Source organism: Lepidochelys kempii, chromosome 12 (genome assembly GCF_965140265.1).
Source record: "Lepidochelys kempii isolate rLepKem1 chromosome 12, rLepKem1.hap2, whole genome shotgun sequence".
Lineage (NCBI taxonomy): Eukaryota > Metazoa > Chordata > Testudines > Cheloniidae > Lepidochelys > Lepidochelys kempii.
Window position 1 is genome coordinate 37,500,747 of NC_133267.1, and position 18,685 is coordinate 37,519,431.

At 46.0% G+C, this 18,685-nt stretch overlaps 1 protein-coding gene across 3 annotated transcripts in view; it reads left to right on the top strand.

The window, feature by feature from the left end:
* JPH3 (junctophilin 3) overlaps window positions 1–18,685 on the top strand; it is a 123,587-nt gene that overhangs the window by 78,515 nt on the left and 26,387 nt on the right. For 2 of the 3 annotated variants that reach the window (XR_012154539.1, XM_073308146.1), the window contains exon 3: window positions 7,402–7,526. Coding sequence is in view for 2 of the 3 variants with exons in the window: in XM_073308146.1 (XP_073164247.1) it covers window positions 7,402–7,526 (125 nt within the window). In the remaining variant the exon portion in view is untranslated. Of the gene's footprint in view, window positions 1–7,401; window positions 7,527–18,685 lie in introns of those variants that run through there. The other variant, XM_073308147.1, reaches the window with a different exon arrangement.

Sequence of the window (18,685 nt, forward strand, 5' to 3'; positions counted from 1 at the left end):
TGCATATAAAAAGGAGACAGCTGTTAAATATAGTGCCTGAGATACTCAGGCTAGCACTAACTGGATTACTTGCACTTATTTGGGAATACTTATGTATTTTATTATACAACGTATGGATCACCATAATTCTACTTTTCACTTCAATGCCGCCTTCCTTCCAAGCATCTTAGAGCGCATTACAAACAATTAAGCCCACCCACGCCTTTGTGCAGCGGTGTGCATTGTATCCGTTTTGCGGGAATTGGGTATATTTTATAATGGAGATCACTTAATTAATATCATTTATTTTTACTATACCAGGGGCAAATCCCAAAAGCGGCTAAGCAACCACAGCTGCCTCAGGCCCACCCCGGATGCCCACAGTCAAGTTATCATCCAAAGCTCATTGTACTCAATGGGCAAACTCCTGTTGACTTTGGTGGGTCTTGTATTCAACCCTCATGGCCAGACATTCCCATCCGCTTCCGTGAACAGAGGGAAGCCTGAGCATGTGGATCTCTGAGGGGGGAGTAATGTATAGAACAGGGAAGTGCTGCCCTTCTTCCCATAGGGGGTTCTGCAGTAGTCCAGCTCTGTGGGTTGAGAGGGATGTAAGGGGGACCAGGCTGTGCTGCATTCTCCCACCCAAACCCTCAGGTCAAAGCAGTACAGGTTACCACAGACAGAGGGGCCAGGTCCTCAGCCCAGATTGAGGCCCTGGACCTGTGATTTCCCTGATGGAGGGGAATCCCACAGTGACATAAAGCTGGTGTAGCTGGTTCTATGCCACCCATTCTCCATCCTCTCTTCTATGAAGGATGTGTTGTGGGGCATGTCAGGGGAATAGCTGGACCACATTGTGCACTTGGGATTCTGGCTGGTGGCAGCCTTGAGGGCTTTCCACCTGACATTAGAGCATCCCAACGTATGTCTACGCTGCAGTTAGACACCTGTGGCTGGCCCGTGTCAGCTGACTCAAGCTCCTGAGACTTGGGCTAAGGGGCTGGTTAGTTGCAGTGTAGACGTTCAGGCTCAGGCTGCAGCCCTCCCACCTTGCAGGGTCCTAGAGCCCTGGCTCCACCCTGAGTGTTTACACCGCAATTAAACAGGCCCACAGCCCGAGCCCAAGTCAGCTGGCATGGGCCAGTTGCAGGTTTTTAATTGCAGTGTAGACATGCCCTCAGTGTCCACTTTGACTGGCATTGGTTTGGCCTGTAGGGTCAGGGGAGCAGAAATTTACCATATTGCGACCTCTGAACCCCACCCCAGGTGCACCAAGCAGAGCCCCAAGTCTGCAGTCCTCCATGAGTCTCCCCTTCCATTCTGTGGGGTCCCCTTGGAGTGAATGGGAGTTCCCGAGTGCTCTGATGTCAATGGACATCACGCAGCACTGGTCCAAGACCCTGCATTCCCTGGCAGTAGCTAATTGCAGACACCATGTAATGTTACTTAAACCCATTGTTGTGCCTGGGTGTTTGCTTGACAATAATATAGGTGTGATTGCGAAGAATGAATGGAAGCAAGATCAGGGCCCAGAATAGATTCTCATGGCTCTCGATCCCGCCTTTAACTTACTGCTCTGTAAAACTACCCTCTCCTAATTTAGACAATTATGAAGGACACAACAGCAGGACAAGAGGAGAGGCCTTTTGGGGGGTTTTTAGTCTCAAAAGATTCAGGGGGCAAACAATAAAACAGCATGTGCTCTGAAAACATCTGCAAGTAAAGTGCAACAGTTCTCTCAAGAGATGCAATAGAGCCGCAAACTGTATATTGACAATTGTGTGTGGCAGGCAGGCATAAATTCTACAAACCTTAGTCCTCGCCTCTAAGAAGAGTTAGAAGAGAGGCGAGTATATATATTTAAAGAACATCAACACTCTGGACAAATATAATGGAACTAACAAGTGCCTTGTTAAACTTCCTGGCTGAATCATCTTTCTTTGGTAACATCACATCTGCACTACGAGATCTTTGAGGGAATAGCCATGTCTTCAGACTTGTCTCAACAGTGGTTGGCTCACAGCTGGTGCTATAGAACTAATAATGATTTAATAAATAAATATGATTAATAAATAGCAGCCAAGGTTTTAGGGCATAAGGAAAACGACTGCACCTTGGACTGAAAATCAGCCTCCAGTTGTCAGTGCAACTACAGGCATTTTATCCCAAGGCTAGCCAGACACCATCAGCCCTCAGTGTGATATGACAATCGACTACAGGGCTGATCCTCACCCAGCGTGAATTCAAACAGATCCTTTGTGGAGGTATATGAATTTGGATCAGCTGAGGCTCCAACCCTTTGTATGCTATAGGTCTGTTACTTATATGGTAGCTCTTTTGGGCTGGGACCAATATGTACATAGGTTATAAGTACAGTGCCTAGCACAACAGGATCCTGATCATGGACTCTAGTCAGTACTGTAATAATAAAAGTTAAAATGATGAACTTTACTTACAATCAAAGACTGGTCTCTAGTCCTTATTTTCTAACATAATAGTGTAAGTTGATATATTTATATCTCACTCCAAAGGAATCCCAAATGTAAACCACCCAATATGCACATTATACCCTTCATCTACCACTGCCAGGAGTGCAGGGGACTGGACCAGATGACCTCTCGAGTTCCCTTCCAGTCCTACAATTCTAGGAGACTCTTGAGGTACATATACACTGATTAAAAAAAAATCCATGGCACTGAGTCTCAGAGCCCAAGTTAGCTGTGGGACTCAGGCTGCAAGGCTATTAAATTGCAGTGTAGACATCCAGGCTTGGCCTGGCACCTGGGCTCTGAGACCCCTTTGGGGAGGAGACTCTCAGAGCCCAGGCTTCAGTCTGAACATCTACACTGCAATTTTTAACCCTGCAGCCTAAGCCAAAGTCAGCTGACCTGGGCTCTGTGGCTTGGTGCCGTGGGGTTTTTATCACAATGTAGATGCACTCTTCATCTCAGGGGTTTGGTAAACACAAGCCTCTGTCACATGCAGTCCTTCCTCCAGGGAGAGCCTGTGTGGATACTTTTGGGGATGATGCGCTGTGTGTTTTTATTCAAGATGGGCACTTTACACTTGGAATGCAAAGTGGAGGTGTCTGTGGTGGTCCTCCAGAAGCTCAGTCCACACTTTTGGACCAGGACATTATGGAGTACTGGTTCAATACTGACACAGATGGAAAAGCCCCCAAATGAAACACCACCACCACGTATATCAGGCAATGGCACCTGGGAGTTTCCCTACCCAGGCAGCTACCCAGAGCTGACCAGTATCCTGACTGTAAGCTAGATCTAGAATTTTTATTTCTGGTGAATCTAGCAGCTAATATTGAGGCTTATATTTTAGCTTTTTTAAATTTAAATTTCACAGTTGCAGGAAATTATGAGGGGGGGTCAGACAATCTTTAGTAACAGTAGATATTGTGATTCAAACAGTTAACGCCTTTTAATGATTAAAACACTACTTGTCAACATCACATGTCAAAAATATACAAAGTAAATATTGAGTCTGATTTAAGGATAAGTTCTCAAGTAGCATTTTTCTTAATTTTCCTGTCAATGTCTATTAGTATAGATGGAAATGTTTTTTCTCAGTTTGTGTGTGTACAGCAAAATCACCATTTAGCAACATTTACTGAGAAAAAGCTAATCCTTCCAAGCCTTGCTATAGGCATGTATGAAACCCCAAAGGGACCCATCCAAATAGCGTGTGATTACACAGTTTGCATGTTTTTGGACTCTAAATTTCTCCAGTGTGCTGAACTGGATTCCTGCTGAGTTCTAGTTTTCCAGCAGGTGGCTGGGCACAGCCTGGAGCCGGCTTCCTTCTAAGGCCTGGCACCAGTGAAGGAGAAAGCTTGCTCATTGTGCCCTGCAGTTTCTGGAGCAAGACCTCGGCTGGCAGTGCCCTGCTGAATTAGGCTGTGTTTGGAGTTAAAAATGGTAATCTTGCCAATGTTGAGCTCTGAGACAGACAGGAGCCCAGCATCTGCTGAGCTCTGCACTCTGAGCTCCTCTGGCGCAATCCCTTTGGAAGGGAAAGCAGAACGTTGGTGATCTTTGCACACATTCTGTCTGTGTCATCTTTACTCAGTTGATTGCATTGGTTTTGCCTCCTTGCACCCTGAGGTCAAACTAGCTGATGAAGTCAAACTGTCCCCTGTCTGTTTCATGCACCATCACTAACAGGCACCAAGAACAGAGTCATTCTTTGGGTGTCTTGCTTGCTCTCTGAAGAATGTTGTAGGAGGCAGAGTGTAAAATGCTGCACTCGTCAAAGCAAGTGTTTTAATCGCTCTTCCAGAGACCAAAGGCCAAGAACGTTTGTTTTCTTCTACAGCACTTTTAAAAAGGAGTTTATATATTTGAGAAACTGTATGGGAATTGGCCATATACATATTATCAGAACTACTGCCGCTGCAGCACCTTAAATTGGAGAGGGGTCAGAGAAGAGCCACAAGAATGACCTAAGGATTCAAATACACGCCTTATATTGGGTGCCTTGATCACAATCTATAAGCGCCTACACAGGGTACAAAATTGTGGTAATGGGCTCTTTCATATAGCAGACAAAAGGTCCAAGAAGATCCAGTGGGTGGAAGTTGAAGCTAGACAAATTCAGGCTGGAAATAAACCACAAGTTTGTTCCAATGGTTAATTACCCTCACTGTTTACCAAGGGTTATGGTGGATTCTCCATTACAGAGAGTTTTTAAATCAAGATTGGATTTTCTTTTTTCTTAAACAATCTATGCACTAGTTCAAACAGGAATTAGCTCAGGGAAGTCCTATGCCTGTGTCAGACCAGACAACGGTGGTCCCTTCTTGCCTTTTAATTTATGAATCTGTGGAAAATAGCCCTTAAGGAACTGGCCATAGTGATGCCCTCCATACACCAGGGCTTTTGGGAGGGGGGGCTATAGTGTGTATAGAAGACAAAGCCCCTGCTATCGGGCTGGTCCTGATAATAATCGGGACATCTGGTCTCCCTATATCAGTGTCATCTCCACTACTCTCGCACTGCCACCTTAAATAACACTTTAGGAACTAGTCATATCAATGCCATCAGCTACTCCAGTGGAGCCAATTTATCTAAACCTGGCACCTGTGAAAGAAACAGAACGTGTCAACAAGCGACAGGTCTGTACTGCTTTCTGCAGTTATGCATCATGCTGATATTATTACACAGTACCCTGCTGTGACAGAATGATTGCAGATGTAGGTGCATAGCAATAGTACCTTCTAGCCTGGACTCAAATAACTGACCACACACAAAAAAACCCAGACATTTATTTTGAGTACACTTAGTACTTGTTTTTTTAAACTACATTGTGTAGAATGTATCCTATTGCCATTTAGTTGGGGATTGGTCCTGCTTTGAGCAGGGGGTTGGACTAGATGACCTCCTGAGGTCCCTTCCAACCCTGATATTCTAGGATTCTATATTCTTATTTTCTATGTAAATGAGTTTGTCAGAGCACTGCACTCAGTTCTGGGCACTTGCAGTGACAGATTTGGAAAACTTAGAGGGAATTCAGAGATCAGCAACAAAAATGATTGAAGGAGCTGGAGGGACTGACTGGGGTGTGAAGAAGAGTCAGTCTATTGGCAGTGCTCCCTTTACCCGAGTGTCTAGGCACTAACATTTTTTAAGGGTACATCTATAGCTTGGCTGAGTGGGGCGTGGTAGGATAATGGTTTACCATTAGTCAAAGGATGCATACAGCAAGGACAAGGAGGGATTGTAGAAGGGCAAGCAACTCCAAGCAATGGGATGAAATTAAGAAAAATGTAGGCTACCGGGAACACTGCAAGAACAATTAGTCAGTAGAAAAGTCCCCCAAGGGAAGGAGTGTTATGTCCAGGACTTGAGACTTTAAAAACATGGATTAATAATAACCTATAAAAAGGTACAGTAGGTAGGGCTGGTTGAAAACTCACTGCCAACTGCCTTTCAGTGGAGATCTGTGTTTGATGAAATACAAGATTTTGTGAAAACTGCTTTTCATGGAAAATTTCAATTTTTCAATCAAAAGTGAACTTTTTGATCTTTTTGGCCAAAAACCAAAAAAAAATAAAAAAATTGATTCAGAAATGCTGCCTTGGTGCCTCATGGGAGCTGTAGTTTGTGTGCCTGCTGCCCCTAATCTTTTTTATGGGTGAGATTCCCCAGCCAGACTACATTTCCCATGGTGCACCATGGCCAAGGACTCCATATTGGCTCAAGAGAAGAGACCATGGGAGATGTACTCCAGCTAGAGAGCTCAGCCTATAGAGAATGGGATCCTGAGTACAGTGAATGAATAATAATTATTTTTTAAAGAGGCTTAACGCTTTCCTGCCCCCACTGCAAAAAAAACAAAAACAAAAAACCAACAACCCTAAATGAAACAAAATAAAAATTGGGAAAAAGTTCATTTTGGGTCGGTGTTGTCTTTTGTTTGACCCAAAACAACTTTCTTTTTTTCTCCCCCAGCTGAAACTATTTGGCAAATTCAACCCAAATTCGAGCAAAACTACCTGTGACCTAAACTGAATTTTTTGGTGAAATATATTTGTCCAAAAAACTTCACCTAGCTGTTGTCGTGCCCCCACCCTCCAGCTACAGCTCCCACGAAGCACCATGGTGGCATCGCCAACTGAAACTTTGGCTTTTCCACTAAAAGTTTTCAGCTGACAACCTTTTGCAATAAAGTCAAAGTTTCCCACAGAAAGCACCTGTTTTCTAACTAGTGACTTCAGGGGATAATTCTGCTCAGGCTGAGGTGACCCATGGGTTTTGATTCGGAGATGAAGGAGTTTTGGTCAGGTTTGTGCATCAGTGTTACTGCTCAGAATGCTCATTAGCCAGTTGATTGTCTGTTTCCCAACTCAGCATCAGCCCATCTGTTTTAGGGGTGGCAAGCACTGAGTGCCTCCTGGAGAGGCTGAGCATGCCCGTCTTTTCCGGGCAAGCTGAAGGCTCTTTGCATGGCCTGGAGTTCCTCAGCACTTCAAAGGACCGAGTTCTTAGTGCACATTTAATACCCAATATTTTCAAACAGACTAATTCCTTTGCTGCAAACAACTGCCACAGCAAAACCCTGACAAAAGGTTACAGTAGGGGCTGTCTAAGGGGGAGAGGTTCCCATTAAAGCGTGGCTTTTGTAGCTCCAAACGGGGCTGATCTGTTTGCCGTGTGAGGTCTCTCTTGAAGAAACAGGTTCAAGAACATTGGACACCCGCAGGGCACTGAACAGTCCCAGAGCTGGTGCCTAGACCAGAAGAAAAGCTCTGTGTTTAGCTAGGTAACTAGTCGGGGTAGGGAGGAAGGGGGCTCTGAGCTAGAATGGCAATGATCATTGCTACTGCTGCAGCTCTTTGAATGACACCTCTTTCCCACTTGAATAACTGAGGTACCTAATTAGTCTTTGTCGCTCATTCTCTTGCAGGACTTCCCACTCCAGGGCTAAAGCAGACGCAGCTGTGACAGCAGCGCAGAAAGCTCAGGAGGAAGCTCGGATTGCCAGGATCACTGCCAAAGAGTTTTCGCCTTCCTTCCAACACAGGGAAAACGGTCAGTCTGCACTGCAGAGCCGGCCAGTCTCCCTAGATGACTTCATTGTGTGTGTGCGTGCATGTGTTGAATGGTACAATGCATAGGGGCATTTTGGGGGTTCTCGGAGACAGGGCGGCCTGGAGCTACAGGGGGACAAAGAGGAAGTTTGCCCCCACCCCAATAATCTTCAAGGGCCCCCAAACTAGCCAAAATTTGTACAAAGTTAGTCAGCATTAAGTAGTAGAAGTGACAGTGACAAAATACTGACACAGTAGCCAAATTTTACTTTTTAAAACTCTTATAATGCAAGATTTTTCAGGGGTCTAACTAGTCCCACCGACTCCTGGAACGTTGGTTGTTTTTTAAATTGCAACATCCTGGGCCCCCAAAATACCCACTTGCCCCCACAGACTGGGATTCTAGAACCAGCCCTGCACCTGGGTCTATGTCAATTATTGATCTTACTCCCATGCTCCTGTTTCATCACTGAGCCAATCCTTACATGCTTTCTCCTTTCAACTCCTTGAACCTGACCTGCCTCTTTAGGCTTTCCAAAATATTGTTCCACCCAACCCTGCTCAGCTCAGATTGTGATCCAATGTGAGGACAGCCAAGAACAGATACAGCTTTTTCAAAGACATTAGACTTGTGCAGCACCTGGCTCTGGGGCTGTCTGCCCCTCCCAGCCCTTTGAGAGTCACCCAGTCAAAGCAGGCTCTAAAATGATAAAGCCGTAGAGAAACAGATCAGCTAGGAAGACCCACCCATGGCCTTAGACTTCAACCCCACCCCATCATTGATGCGTGAATTTCAATGCTCTTGTGAGGATGCAGCTGTTCTCCACCTGCATTCAGTGGGGTGCCACTTTTGTGTTACCAACTCACAATTTTATCATGAGTCTTGCAATAATTTTACTTAAAACTCCAGCTTTTGGAGTCATATGAAAATCTCAACTTTCATTTAAAAAAAAGTAAGTTTCTAGCTCAACATTTATTTTTTATTTTATTTTTTTAAAATCTTCTGATTTTTAAGCCAAGCTCATGTTTCTTGAACCTGACTCATAAGGGGTTGGGAACGTTGCTGTTTTGTTTAACTTCTTCCTCCTTTCCCTATAAATATATGAGTTGGAGGATGGTTGGGTTCACAGGTGAATGATCATGTGCATCGTAAGTAGTGTAGTCTAGTGGATAGAGGCATTGGAGTGGGACTAGGAAACCTGGATTATATTCCTGGCTCTGTCCCTGACCAGCTGGGTGAGCTTAGGCAACTCACTGCTCTGTGCCTCAGTTTTCCCATCCATCAAATGGGAATAAGGATACTGACCTCGTTTGAAAAGTGCTTTGATATTTACTGATGAGAAGCATTATAAAAGGATTAGATAGTAGTATTGCATGTGTGTGTCCATTGGTGACTATGTGTAATTGTGTGTTTGAATCTGTGAAAGGGGGTTTGTGTATCAGACACAGCAAAGAGAGGGTTTGTGCATATAGGTCTGTATGTGCATGGAATGTGGTTCCTCATTTGGTGCCTGGTCTGAGGCTAGGAGCAGAAGTTCTGTCAGAGGCAGTTCAGCAGCCAGCATGATGAGGGAGCATCAGCTCAGCTTACTGTAAAACCAGGCTTGAAAGCAGCTTGTTTTCCTCTGGGCACTACTTTGCTGCTTGATGTTTTGTCCAAAGTTTTACCCATTGTAGTATGAAATTTGTCAGGGCTGTGAAACTGCAGGGTATTTATGGACAACAGGGTTGATCTCATGTAAGGCTCATGAGAAAGCAAAGCCAAGCCCCAAATAAAAATAAAGCCAGGCAGGGCCATATTAGGCCACAAAAGTTCCAGAGGCAGATCATTCCCTTCAAATGTGTGTGCATGCGCATCAGAGAGTAGGAGGGGGACAGGTATAAGTGAGGGTAGTTGGGAAGATCTAAGACTAAACTGCATTGATTAACATAGGTGAATGGTATTATTCAAACATTTTAGCAGACTACACTCTCATGAGAAGGCTGCTACCACCAGTTTTTCTCAAGCTCTTCAATCGGAGGTTACTCATGCATCCTAATTGCTTCAGTGTCTGATGTTGGTGACTCATTACGTTGGTACTAGTCTCCCTGAGTCTGTGCCCCAGTGTGGCATTAAGGGGCTGTGCCTTCTTTAGGACAACATGTTCCATCCACTTGTTGGAGTCATCAAGGATCCATGGTGCTTTTCATAAGTGTTGGGACGGCTAGCTGTTGTGGCCTGGCCAAATTCAAATTTGAGTACATATATTTTCCTATGTTCTCACATTGTTTCAGCTGGATGTGAAATTCATCTTCACTTTCCATTGTTGCTGCGAGCGGTAGAACCGCTTACCTGTGCCACTCGAGAGGTGGCTGCATTTCACTGGTGCCTGACATGATTCTCATCTAGAGAGAGAAAGCTGAATTCATCCCTCGTGTGATTCCACAGAGTTACACTGGGAGTGTCTTTTGCCCACACTAGGTAAAAGTTGTGACTTCTTTGGCATGCTTAAGCATGAGCTACACCATATAAATGTACGATATTATCCTTGTTATTATACTAGTAACAATCAACAGCCACAGTCCTTTTCTGCAGGGAAACCGCCCTGATGAGCGCTCCTTGAGATCACGTTTGGCTACCTTAGATGGCCCCAGGAAGCCCTTCCCAGTGCTATCATGCATCAGTCTGTTAGAAGGACATTACATAAAACATTTCAAAGATTAGTATATTGGAAAATCCTTGTATGGCAGGAAGATGGACTAGGAATGACCCCAGGAGGACTTTTCCAGCTGAGGATAGAAATATATTCACAGGCATGATGCTTGCTGGTTGAGGGCAAGGTGACAATGGAAATGTTACATAACCCAAGGGTTATATAGACATAAACATTAAGGTGCCCAGATCTGAGATTTCTCCATTGCTTTGGGGCTAAGCATTAGCTTAATGCACTCGTTATGTGGAAAATTCTATAGAAATTAAGATGGGACTTTAGGCCTCTAGAGAAATTTCTATAGAACCCCAACTGAATTTAAAGGGGCACCATCAACTTAAAATCACAGTGCTGGCCTGAAAACGTTTCTGCCTGCTAACCTCTCAAATGACCATAACCAAAAGAAATTAGAGCAAGAAAATATTTTCTGTATTTTTAATGTTGTCACACTGGGCATTTGTACATAGTCCATTTCTTTAGTCACTCTGTTGTTTCACACAGCAACAAGGGAGATGGAGACATTTTTAAAAGCAGGCAAATGGGGTTGTAAACCCACAAAAGTTGTCAGGGGTCTCTGATAGCGATTTGTACTACTTTTCTTAATAGATATATTTCAGGTTGACTGTGTCGCTTTTATAGAGAGAATAACCATAGCCAACCCATATGGCAGGGTGCAACAGGGTTACCACCTCCAGAGTCCGTCCCCCCATGGCCTGGGGTGGCCCTACAGCATCTCTGCCTCAGTTTCCCCACAATGACTTGGCCGTTCAGCTAAGGTATTAACAAAATTCCACCCCTTCCAGGGTATCCAGTTCCAAAAACAAAACACAAACTTTTTGCCCATCTCCAGCAAGGCCCAGCTCCTCTTCCCCAAGGGGGCTGTCTTCTCTTCTCTAATTCAAGCACTCCCCTGAGCACACTTTGGACTCAGTTTACATCCTGTCCTTTTCATCCTCCCCTCAACCCCTTGGGGTTGCGCTCTCTCTCACAAGCAACCCCTCCCAGGTTTTCCTGCCTAGAGTCCTCCACATGCCTCTCTCTGCCTGGCTTGTGTTTGCCTCTGACCCTCTCACCACCATCTGCTCCTCTTTTTAGCCAGCTGGCCACTGCTGGGCTTCCTTTTAAGTCCCACCCTGCACAGGTGTAGCAGGGCAGGACTAACAGACCTTAAAGGGGTAGGCCATCTGTTAGATAGGGATATAGTTCTCTACCAAATTCGAATGGAGGATTTAAAAACCCGATTGTCATTTTCAGAGTTCCCCGTAAGGGATCAGGAGAAATACACAGAGAGACCTACAGCCCCCCGTTCCCTCCTCCCCGTTAAACATTCCCACATTATGCTCTGTCTTCCTTCCATCACATGACAAGGTTAAGTCTCAGGTTGTTTCCAGACCCCATTGGTTATAAAATAACTATACAGATTTAAAGCTTCACAAACCTATGCAGTATGATTAAAAAAGAGTCTCTGGCCTTACCCTGCCCCTGTATGAGACTCCCATATTCCAGTGAGATTCTTTGTTTGGCGTGGTGATACCAGCAGGGTGGATATTGGAGTGTCCCTTCGGAGTAGGTTAGTCTGGAACTGGAAAAGGAGGGGAAGAAAAGGACCTGTTCAGTGCCTCCGGAGCCACATCTCCTGTACTCTCATGCAGCATGGAGTATTCAGCTGGTGCTGTAGGTCTAAGGATGGCTGTCTGCTTTGCCTGGTTTCCACTGAGAGCAGCAAAGGGGAAAGGAGACCATAAGGGGGCCAGTTGTGGCTCCCTAAACCTGGGGCTGTTCTATGCCAGCCATGGCCCAGAGGGGCTCCTGTAATATATGCTGGCTGGCGTGAACCCCTGGGAGCCATCTGCTAGCTGGGAATTGCTGAAGCACGATGTGCTCCAGCCACAGCCTTCTCCTGCCCCCTTCCCAAGCCCAGCATGCCCCCTACACTAGGCACCACAGAAAGGCTGGCATGGGACCCAGATACTCTAGGGAGGAGAAGGGAGGGGATCCATGGTTGGAGAGATGCAGACAGGTTCCGAGTCCTTTGTGCCACCAGAATGGCACAGAGGGGATAGAGCTGTTTCGAGAACCTGACCCTAGAGGTATAAGAATTTTTTCCCCTCCAAGTGACTGGCTGCTCTGAGACGCTACTCGTGGTCTCCTCACTGTCCCTGCTTTTCAAGTTCAAACGCTTTATTTTCGTGCTATTAAAAAACACCCCTCCTCCTGCCCCCCCCCAATTGGTTCATCTGTCAGATTTACTGAGCAGTGGGTTTGGCTCAGACACATTTGTAGTTTGTAGGATGGGGCTGGCATTCAGCATCTGCTCCTCACTTAAGTACAGCAGGCGTTTGATTATTCACTCCTCACTGTCGTTCCTTTGTTCTTACTGTATGCATCTGTCTGTCTTTGCCCTGAAACATTTCTGACCATTTTCCTCTCTGTCTTTCCAGGAACCTCCCCCACTACCCCAGGTTTACACGATGTCAAGCCAGCATCCTTGACATCTGTACCCCTCTCCATGTATCCATTCTGTACATTCCATGCACTTCCAAATGGCAAGGAGCATGAAATAACCTCCTAGACCTTAATTATGGATGCCAATCTGAGTGTCTGTAATGAGCTCATATGAATGCCCCTGAATGTGGGAGGTGGGGTTTGAAATCTGGATATAAATCTGACTGGTCCCAAAATCAGAATGTGTTTAGTTTTAATCCATCAGTAAGATGGGTTCTGGATCTGTGTCCCTTGCTATCCATCAGAGGAGTGAGGTTCTGGAACATCCTTCCAACAGGAGTGGGGGCAAACAACCAAACTCGTTTTAAGATGGAGCTTGATACATTTATGAGTGGGATTATAGGAGAGGGTTGCCTGGGATAGCAGGGCCTTGATTGGAGGACCTAAGAGGTCCCTTCCAGTTCTGTGTGCTGGGGTTATAGGCCAGACCCACCCTGACACAAACACACGCATGCCTGCACCCTGAATATTTACTGTGGTGTATTTCCCTTTGCTAGCCAGAGAGGGGCTTGCATTGTGGACAGAACCACTTAGAAAGTAAGCAAGAAAACTCAATAAAGGGACCATATCTGTTTTGCGAGAAATGCGGATCTGACTGAAATATCCCTCCGGGTTATCACTTCCTTTCAAAGTTGCAATTCGTCTATCAGAGAGCTGAGCTTTTTAACAGGTCTTCCCACTCCCAGGGGCTTTTTCAACCCTGAGATATTCAGTATCTACATCTCCTATTGCTAAGAGACATTTCCTTTTTAACATTGCCTCTTGAAAAAAGACTTTTTAGGTAATAGATTTTTTTATTAGTTTCTTAGCAGAGATCTGCTGTTTGATTTGTGCTGGGGGTTGTGTGTCTGCTATTGGTGGGTGTGTGTGTGTTAGTTTCCACTTAGAACGCATTAAAAAACCACACACCCCAGCCAAGTTCATGCCATGAACTATATGGTATGAAACCTGGAAGTGTCTGCTGAACAATTCAGGCAGATAAAAACTAGGAGTGTGCATCTCAGTCTGGCTACTTGTCCTACCTGCAGCTCTGTAACCTCCGGGTGTGAACTGGTCAGCATTCACAAGCTGAGCGGGGTCAGGCATTGGATGGGAGTCCTCAAGAGAAAGCGAGGTGATGCAGGAGGGGATGTTGGTAGGGTTTCTTGGTCCTGTAATATTGGAAAAAACATAAAATGGAAGGTCCCTTACAGGAGTGCTCATTAAAGAGCCTTCTGCCCTTTTCGAAAGAGCAGGCAGGCAGTGCCCTGGCCTACTTCTAACTTACATTACATTCTCCCGAGAAGTCCCTCTGCACTTACAGAGGGAGCTGGCATTCTACTCCACTTTGTGTTCTCAGTTGGTTGTGTAACATGTTGTGTAACAAAGCCACTGTGAAACAGCTACCACATTCTACCTCAGAGGTGGCTGCATTCCAGTGATGAGGTGATCCCTCTATTTACCCAGGGCTTTGGGATTCTTTAAGGTGAAATGTGCTACAGAAATGTGTGATATTATTTGTTATTGTCTGAACTGAACTTTTTAAATACAAAACAAAATATCTGTAAAAGGCTTCCCTCCCCTTTCTACAGCTAGCCTGATTGCCTCTTCTTACATTTCCCCTCTTCTTTCCCTTAGAAGTCCAAAATCACTGTCACTTAACCCAACACTAGAGCCCTGCCTTGCTGTTTGCAGGCACCCACGGAAATGTGGGGTCACAGCATTGGGGTGTGATGTAGGAACCAGCCATGGGGGCAGAATGAAGCAGTTGGCTTGGGGAGAGGGGGAATTGCAGCAAAGGTCCCTAGCAGGTGAATGGATGGGAGACTGGCAGGCTGCAGTTGTCTCATGGGGGTGCTATATAGGGCTGGGGAGGAGAGCTGGCATGGAATAAGAGTTTCTATGGGAAAGCAGATCATGGCAATTGTTATCTGGGTAGGTTGGATTTAGCGAGGAGGTCAGGAATCTGTATTGTGGTAGCATCAAATGAACCAATCAGGACCTTGAAGTGAAGGATTCTGCACCTGCACATAGGAGAATGGGAGAGCTTACAGTCCACTGTGGGACAAGCGAGTGGGACAAGCAGGAGAAGGGATGGAGGAAAGGGAGATAAGGGTGATGATGAAAATGTCATACGGGTCCATAGGAAGCTGCAGACGCCACAGGAGCGGTGGCTCTGGGAAGGGATTTAAAGGACAGAGCAGCTGGGTGAGGATGTTCAACATTTCAGCGGTGGTGGGAAAGAAGGTGCCAAGACGCTTGTGGGTGAAGCAGATGAGAGGGTCGGGGAGGCTGGGCAGGGACAACTCAATGAGCCACAAGAGCAGATACACAGAGAGGGGCCAAGGGTAAGGGCAAGAAACTTGAGCTAGATACGGTGGGAAAAGGGGGAGCCAGTGGAGGGATTCAGGGGGGTAACGAAGTGATGATCTCAACAGCTGGGTTTTGAATGAACTGGAGGAGGCTATGGGGTTGCCAGAGCCAAGGATGGGGCAAGAGCCAAGACAGGGGATGATGTGGGCATGGATGAGGGGTTTGGTTTAGGTTTAGGCAACAAAGAGGACACAACTGGGGCTGGAGGAAGCCCTAGAATTTGGGATTAAGATTGAATTTGGGGATGGGGGGGAAGGAAGTTCCCACCCTTGAGAGCCACCCAAGGTTAGCCTCTCACTAGATCTACTGATGTAAAGAGACATGGAAGTGAAGGGGACATTCCTGGGCTGTGAAACCTCCAGAGACAAGGCTGTGGAATGGTACCAACTTCTCACTTATGCCTCCAAGCATTGGTGTGGGACCCGGGTCCCTTGCTTGCCCCTCCCTCAAAGCCCAGCTGCTACGCACTGCATTGCTGGTGCGGCAGGACACCTGGCCACCTCTCAGGATTGTGAAGTCCCAGCATGTGACTTGATGTAATGCAACTTAACTGCAGCGTCTTCCAGTCAGACACAGGCGCTTGACAGACGGGCACATAGTCTGCTACAGCAGCCTAGAACGTGCCGTGGTGATTCCTTGAGAGAGGAGGCCGCAGGCTCCTGTCTAGTTAAAGCTCTGTAAAGTATCACAGAATGTTAAACAAATACATCCCTGCAGCCTGCACAGGAGGGGATGCCCTGTCTCCACCCAACAGCATGCTCCCCTCCCCGTCCGTTTGGTAGTCTCTTCCATTGCCCCATGGCGCTCTCTCTCTGCTGTTACTGGAAGTTGTGAGTGACCTGGCTAGTGCTAAGACCCAAACTACACAGGGCTTTATTATACCTCCCTGATCTAGGCCAGCTGGGACTGAGCTAGTGAACTTGAGATGAAATGCCCTTTTGTTCTTGTAGGCCAGCATTCAGTCCCCATGGTGGAATTCCTTTCAGTGTAGTTAGCATCCCTCAGGATACTTGATCAGCAACCATTAGGAACTGTGGAGGGCATCATTTTATTAAAAAGTGAAAGCAGTGCTGGTCAAAGGTGCCAGGTGGACAGCTTTGTATGCATGTCCCATCACAATGGTACCTGTCATAAATATAAAGGAAAGAGTAACCACTTTTCTGCATACAGTGCTATAAAATCCTTCCTGGCCAGAGGCAAAACCCTTTCACCTGTAAAGGGTTAAGAAGCTAAGATAACCTCATTGGCACCTGACCAAAATGACCAATGAGACGACAAGATACTTTCAAAGCTGGGGGGGGGATGTGTGTGGAGGTGGACGACAAAGGGTCTGTCTGTCTGTGTGATGCTTTTGCTGGGAACAGATCAGGAATGCAGTCTCAGAACTTCTGTTAGTTAGTAAGTAATCTAGCTAGAAATGCGTTAGATTTCCTTTTGTTTAATGGCTGGTAAAATAGCTGTGCTGAATGGGATGTATATTCCTGGTTTTGTGTCTTTTTGTAACTTAAGGTTTTGCCGAGAGGGATTCTCTGTGTTTTGAATCTGATTACCCTGTAAGGATATTTACTATCCTGATTTTACAGAGGGGATTCTTTTACCTTTTCTTTAATTAAAATTCTTCTTTTAAGAACTTGATTAATTTTTCATTGTTCTTAAAATCCAAGGGTTGGGTCTGTGTTCACCTGAACAAATTGATGAGGATTTTTATCAAGCCTTTCCCAAAAAAGGAGGTGATGGGCTTGGGGGAAGACATCTCCAAGTGGTCTCTTTCCCTGTTCTTTGTTTAACACGCTTGGTGGTGGCAGCATAGGGTTCAAGGAGAAGGCAAAGTTTGTACCTTGGGAAAGTTTTTAACCTAAGCTGGTAAGAATAAGCTTAGGGGGTCTTTCATGCAGGTCCCCACATCTGTACCCTAGAGTTGAGAGTGCGGAAGGAATCTTGATAGTACCTAAACACCTCCTACATGTATCCTCCCAGTCCTCCTGTCAGGCAGGAAAATGCTATTAACCCCTTTTTACCCATGGAGAACTCAGGCCAGGTCTACCCTTAAAATTTAGGTCAACGTCGCAATGTGGCTCAGGAGTATGAAAAATCCACCCCACTGGATGACATACCTCTGCCGACGTAACCCCCAGCGCAGACGCAGCTAGATCCATGGAGGAATGCTTCTGTCAACCTAGCTCCTGTTGTTCAGAAAGATGGTGTTCCTATATGGACAGAAAAACCCCTGCCATCGGTAGCAGCTGCATCTCCACTGCATGGGTTATCCTGGCACAGCTATGCTGGTATAGTCAAGCCTTGAGACACAGAGATCAAGGCTCAGATCCTCCAAAGGTATGTAGGCTCCTAACTTCCATTGAAATCAGGAGCCTAAATACCTTGGAGGATCTGGGCCTAAGTGACTTGCCCAAGGTCACACAGGAAGTCTGTGGCAGAGCGAGGAATTGAACCAGGGATTCTGAGTTTCCGTCTGATCCCACTGTATTCCCAGAATGGGTACAGCACAGGCAATGGCAGCACAAGATTTTGCCATGCTGCCCCCTTGCCAACCTCCCTTCATCAAGGCCTGGCCTCTCCAGGACCCATAACCTCTCTGCTGAAACTGCAACAACCAAAGGGTTAAACGTCACCCGATAGGAGATGGCCATAGCACGTTTCAGTGCTTTGCTCATTGGCTTTAGAGATCAATGCCAGCTAAGGATGCTTCAAGTCCGCTAGCTCATTAAAATCCAGACATGAATGTTGTGTGTTCTCTTTTGCAATTTCACAGTGGTTCTTCTAGGAATACCACATGCTCCAATGCTAATTTTAGCTTATAATAATTGTTGAACATTCTTGGATGCTGCAAGCCGGCAAGATTGTACAGCGCTGCTGTCAAGTTTCTTTTAAAGGCAACACCCATGTTTCAGAGAACAACTGAATGCTTTTACCCAGGGTGGTGGGTTAATATGGACACAAAGTGCAGCCGTCTGGCATGCTGTATATTACATAAGGGCTAAAGATGAGAATATCACATTAAGAAAAGAGACCTGTCTTAAACCACTAATCAAGGGACTGAGAAAGAGCAGTGGCTTAACTGAGCTAATAAAAGGGCAGCAGAATTATACTCAGTACAGGAAAAGATATATTAAGGAGGTCTCCTAGAACAGGAGATTGCTTATTAAGCATCCCTTGCATAGTTTTTCATGGGTGCATTCATTGTCCCCCCCTTCCAGGGTATAGTCTCAGGTTTTTTCCCCAGCCCTGGTAAGGGGCCATAGCTCTAAGGGTTCTTCCCAGAGTCCCTGCCTTCTTCAACAATCCAGCTGGGACACATCTTGGTACCCACAGCTGGTGTGCTTTCAGCAGCCCTCCATTGGCTCAGTCTTACTGCCCTCAGCTGGTCAGGCCAAGTTCTGGGCTCAGCCTGTCCACACTGACTTGTCCACAGTCCTGTCAACCAGCCAACAGTGCACCTGGTCCTCCCTCTTCAAGCTCCAGGCAGAAACTACACTGTCACCACACCTGTTTGACTTTTATATGGCCCTTCTGGCCCCTGACTGGTCGCTCCAGTAGCCCCTCCAATTGGTTGGTTCTCTGCAGCCATTCTAGGCTGCCTGGAGGACTTCTCCGC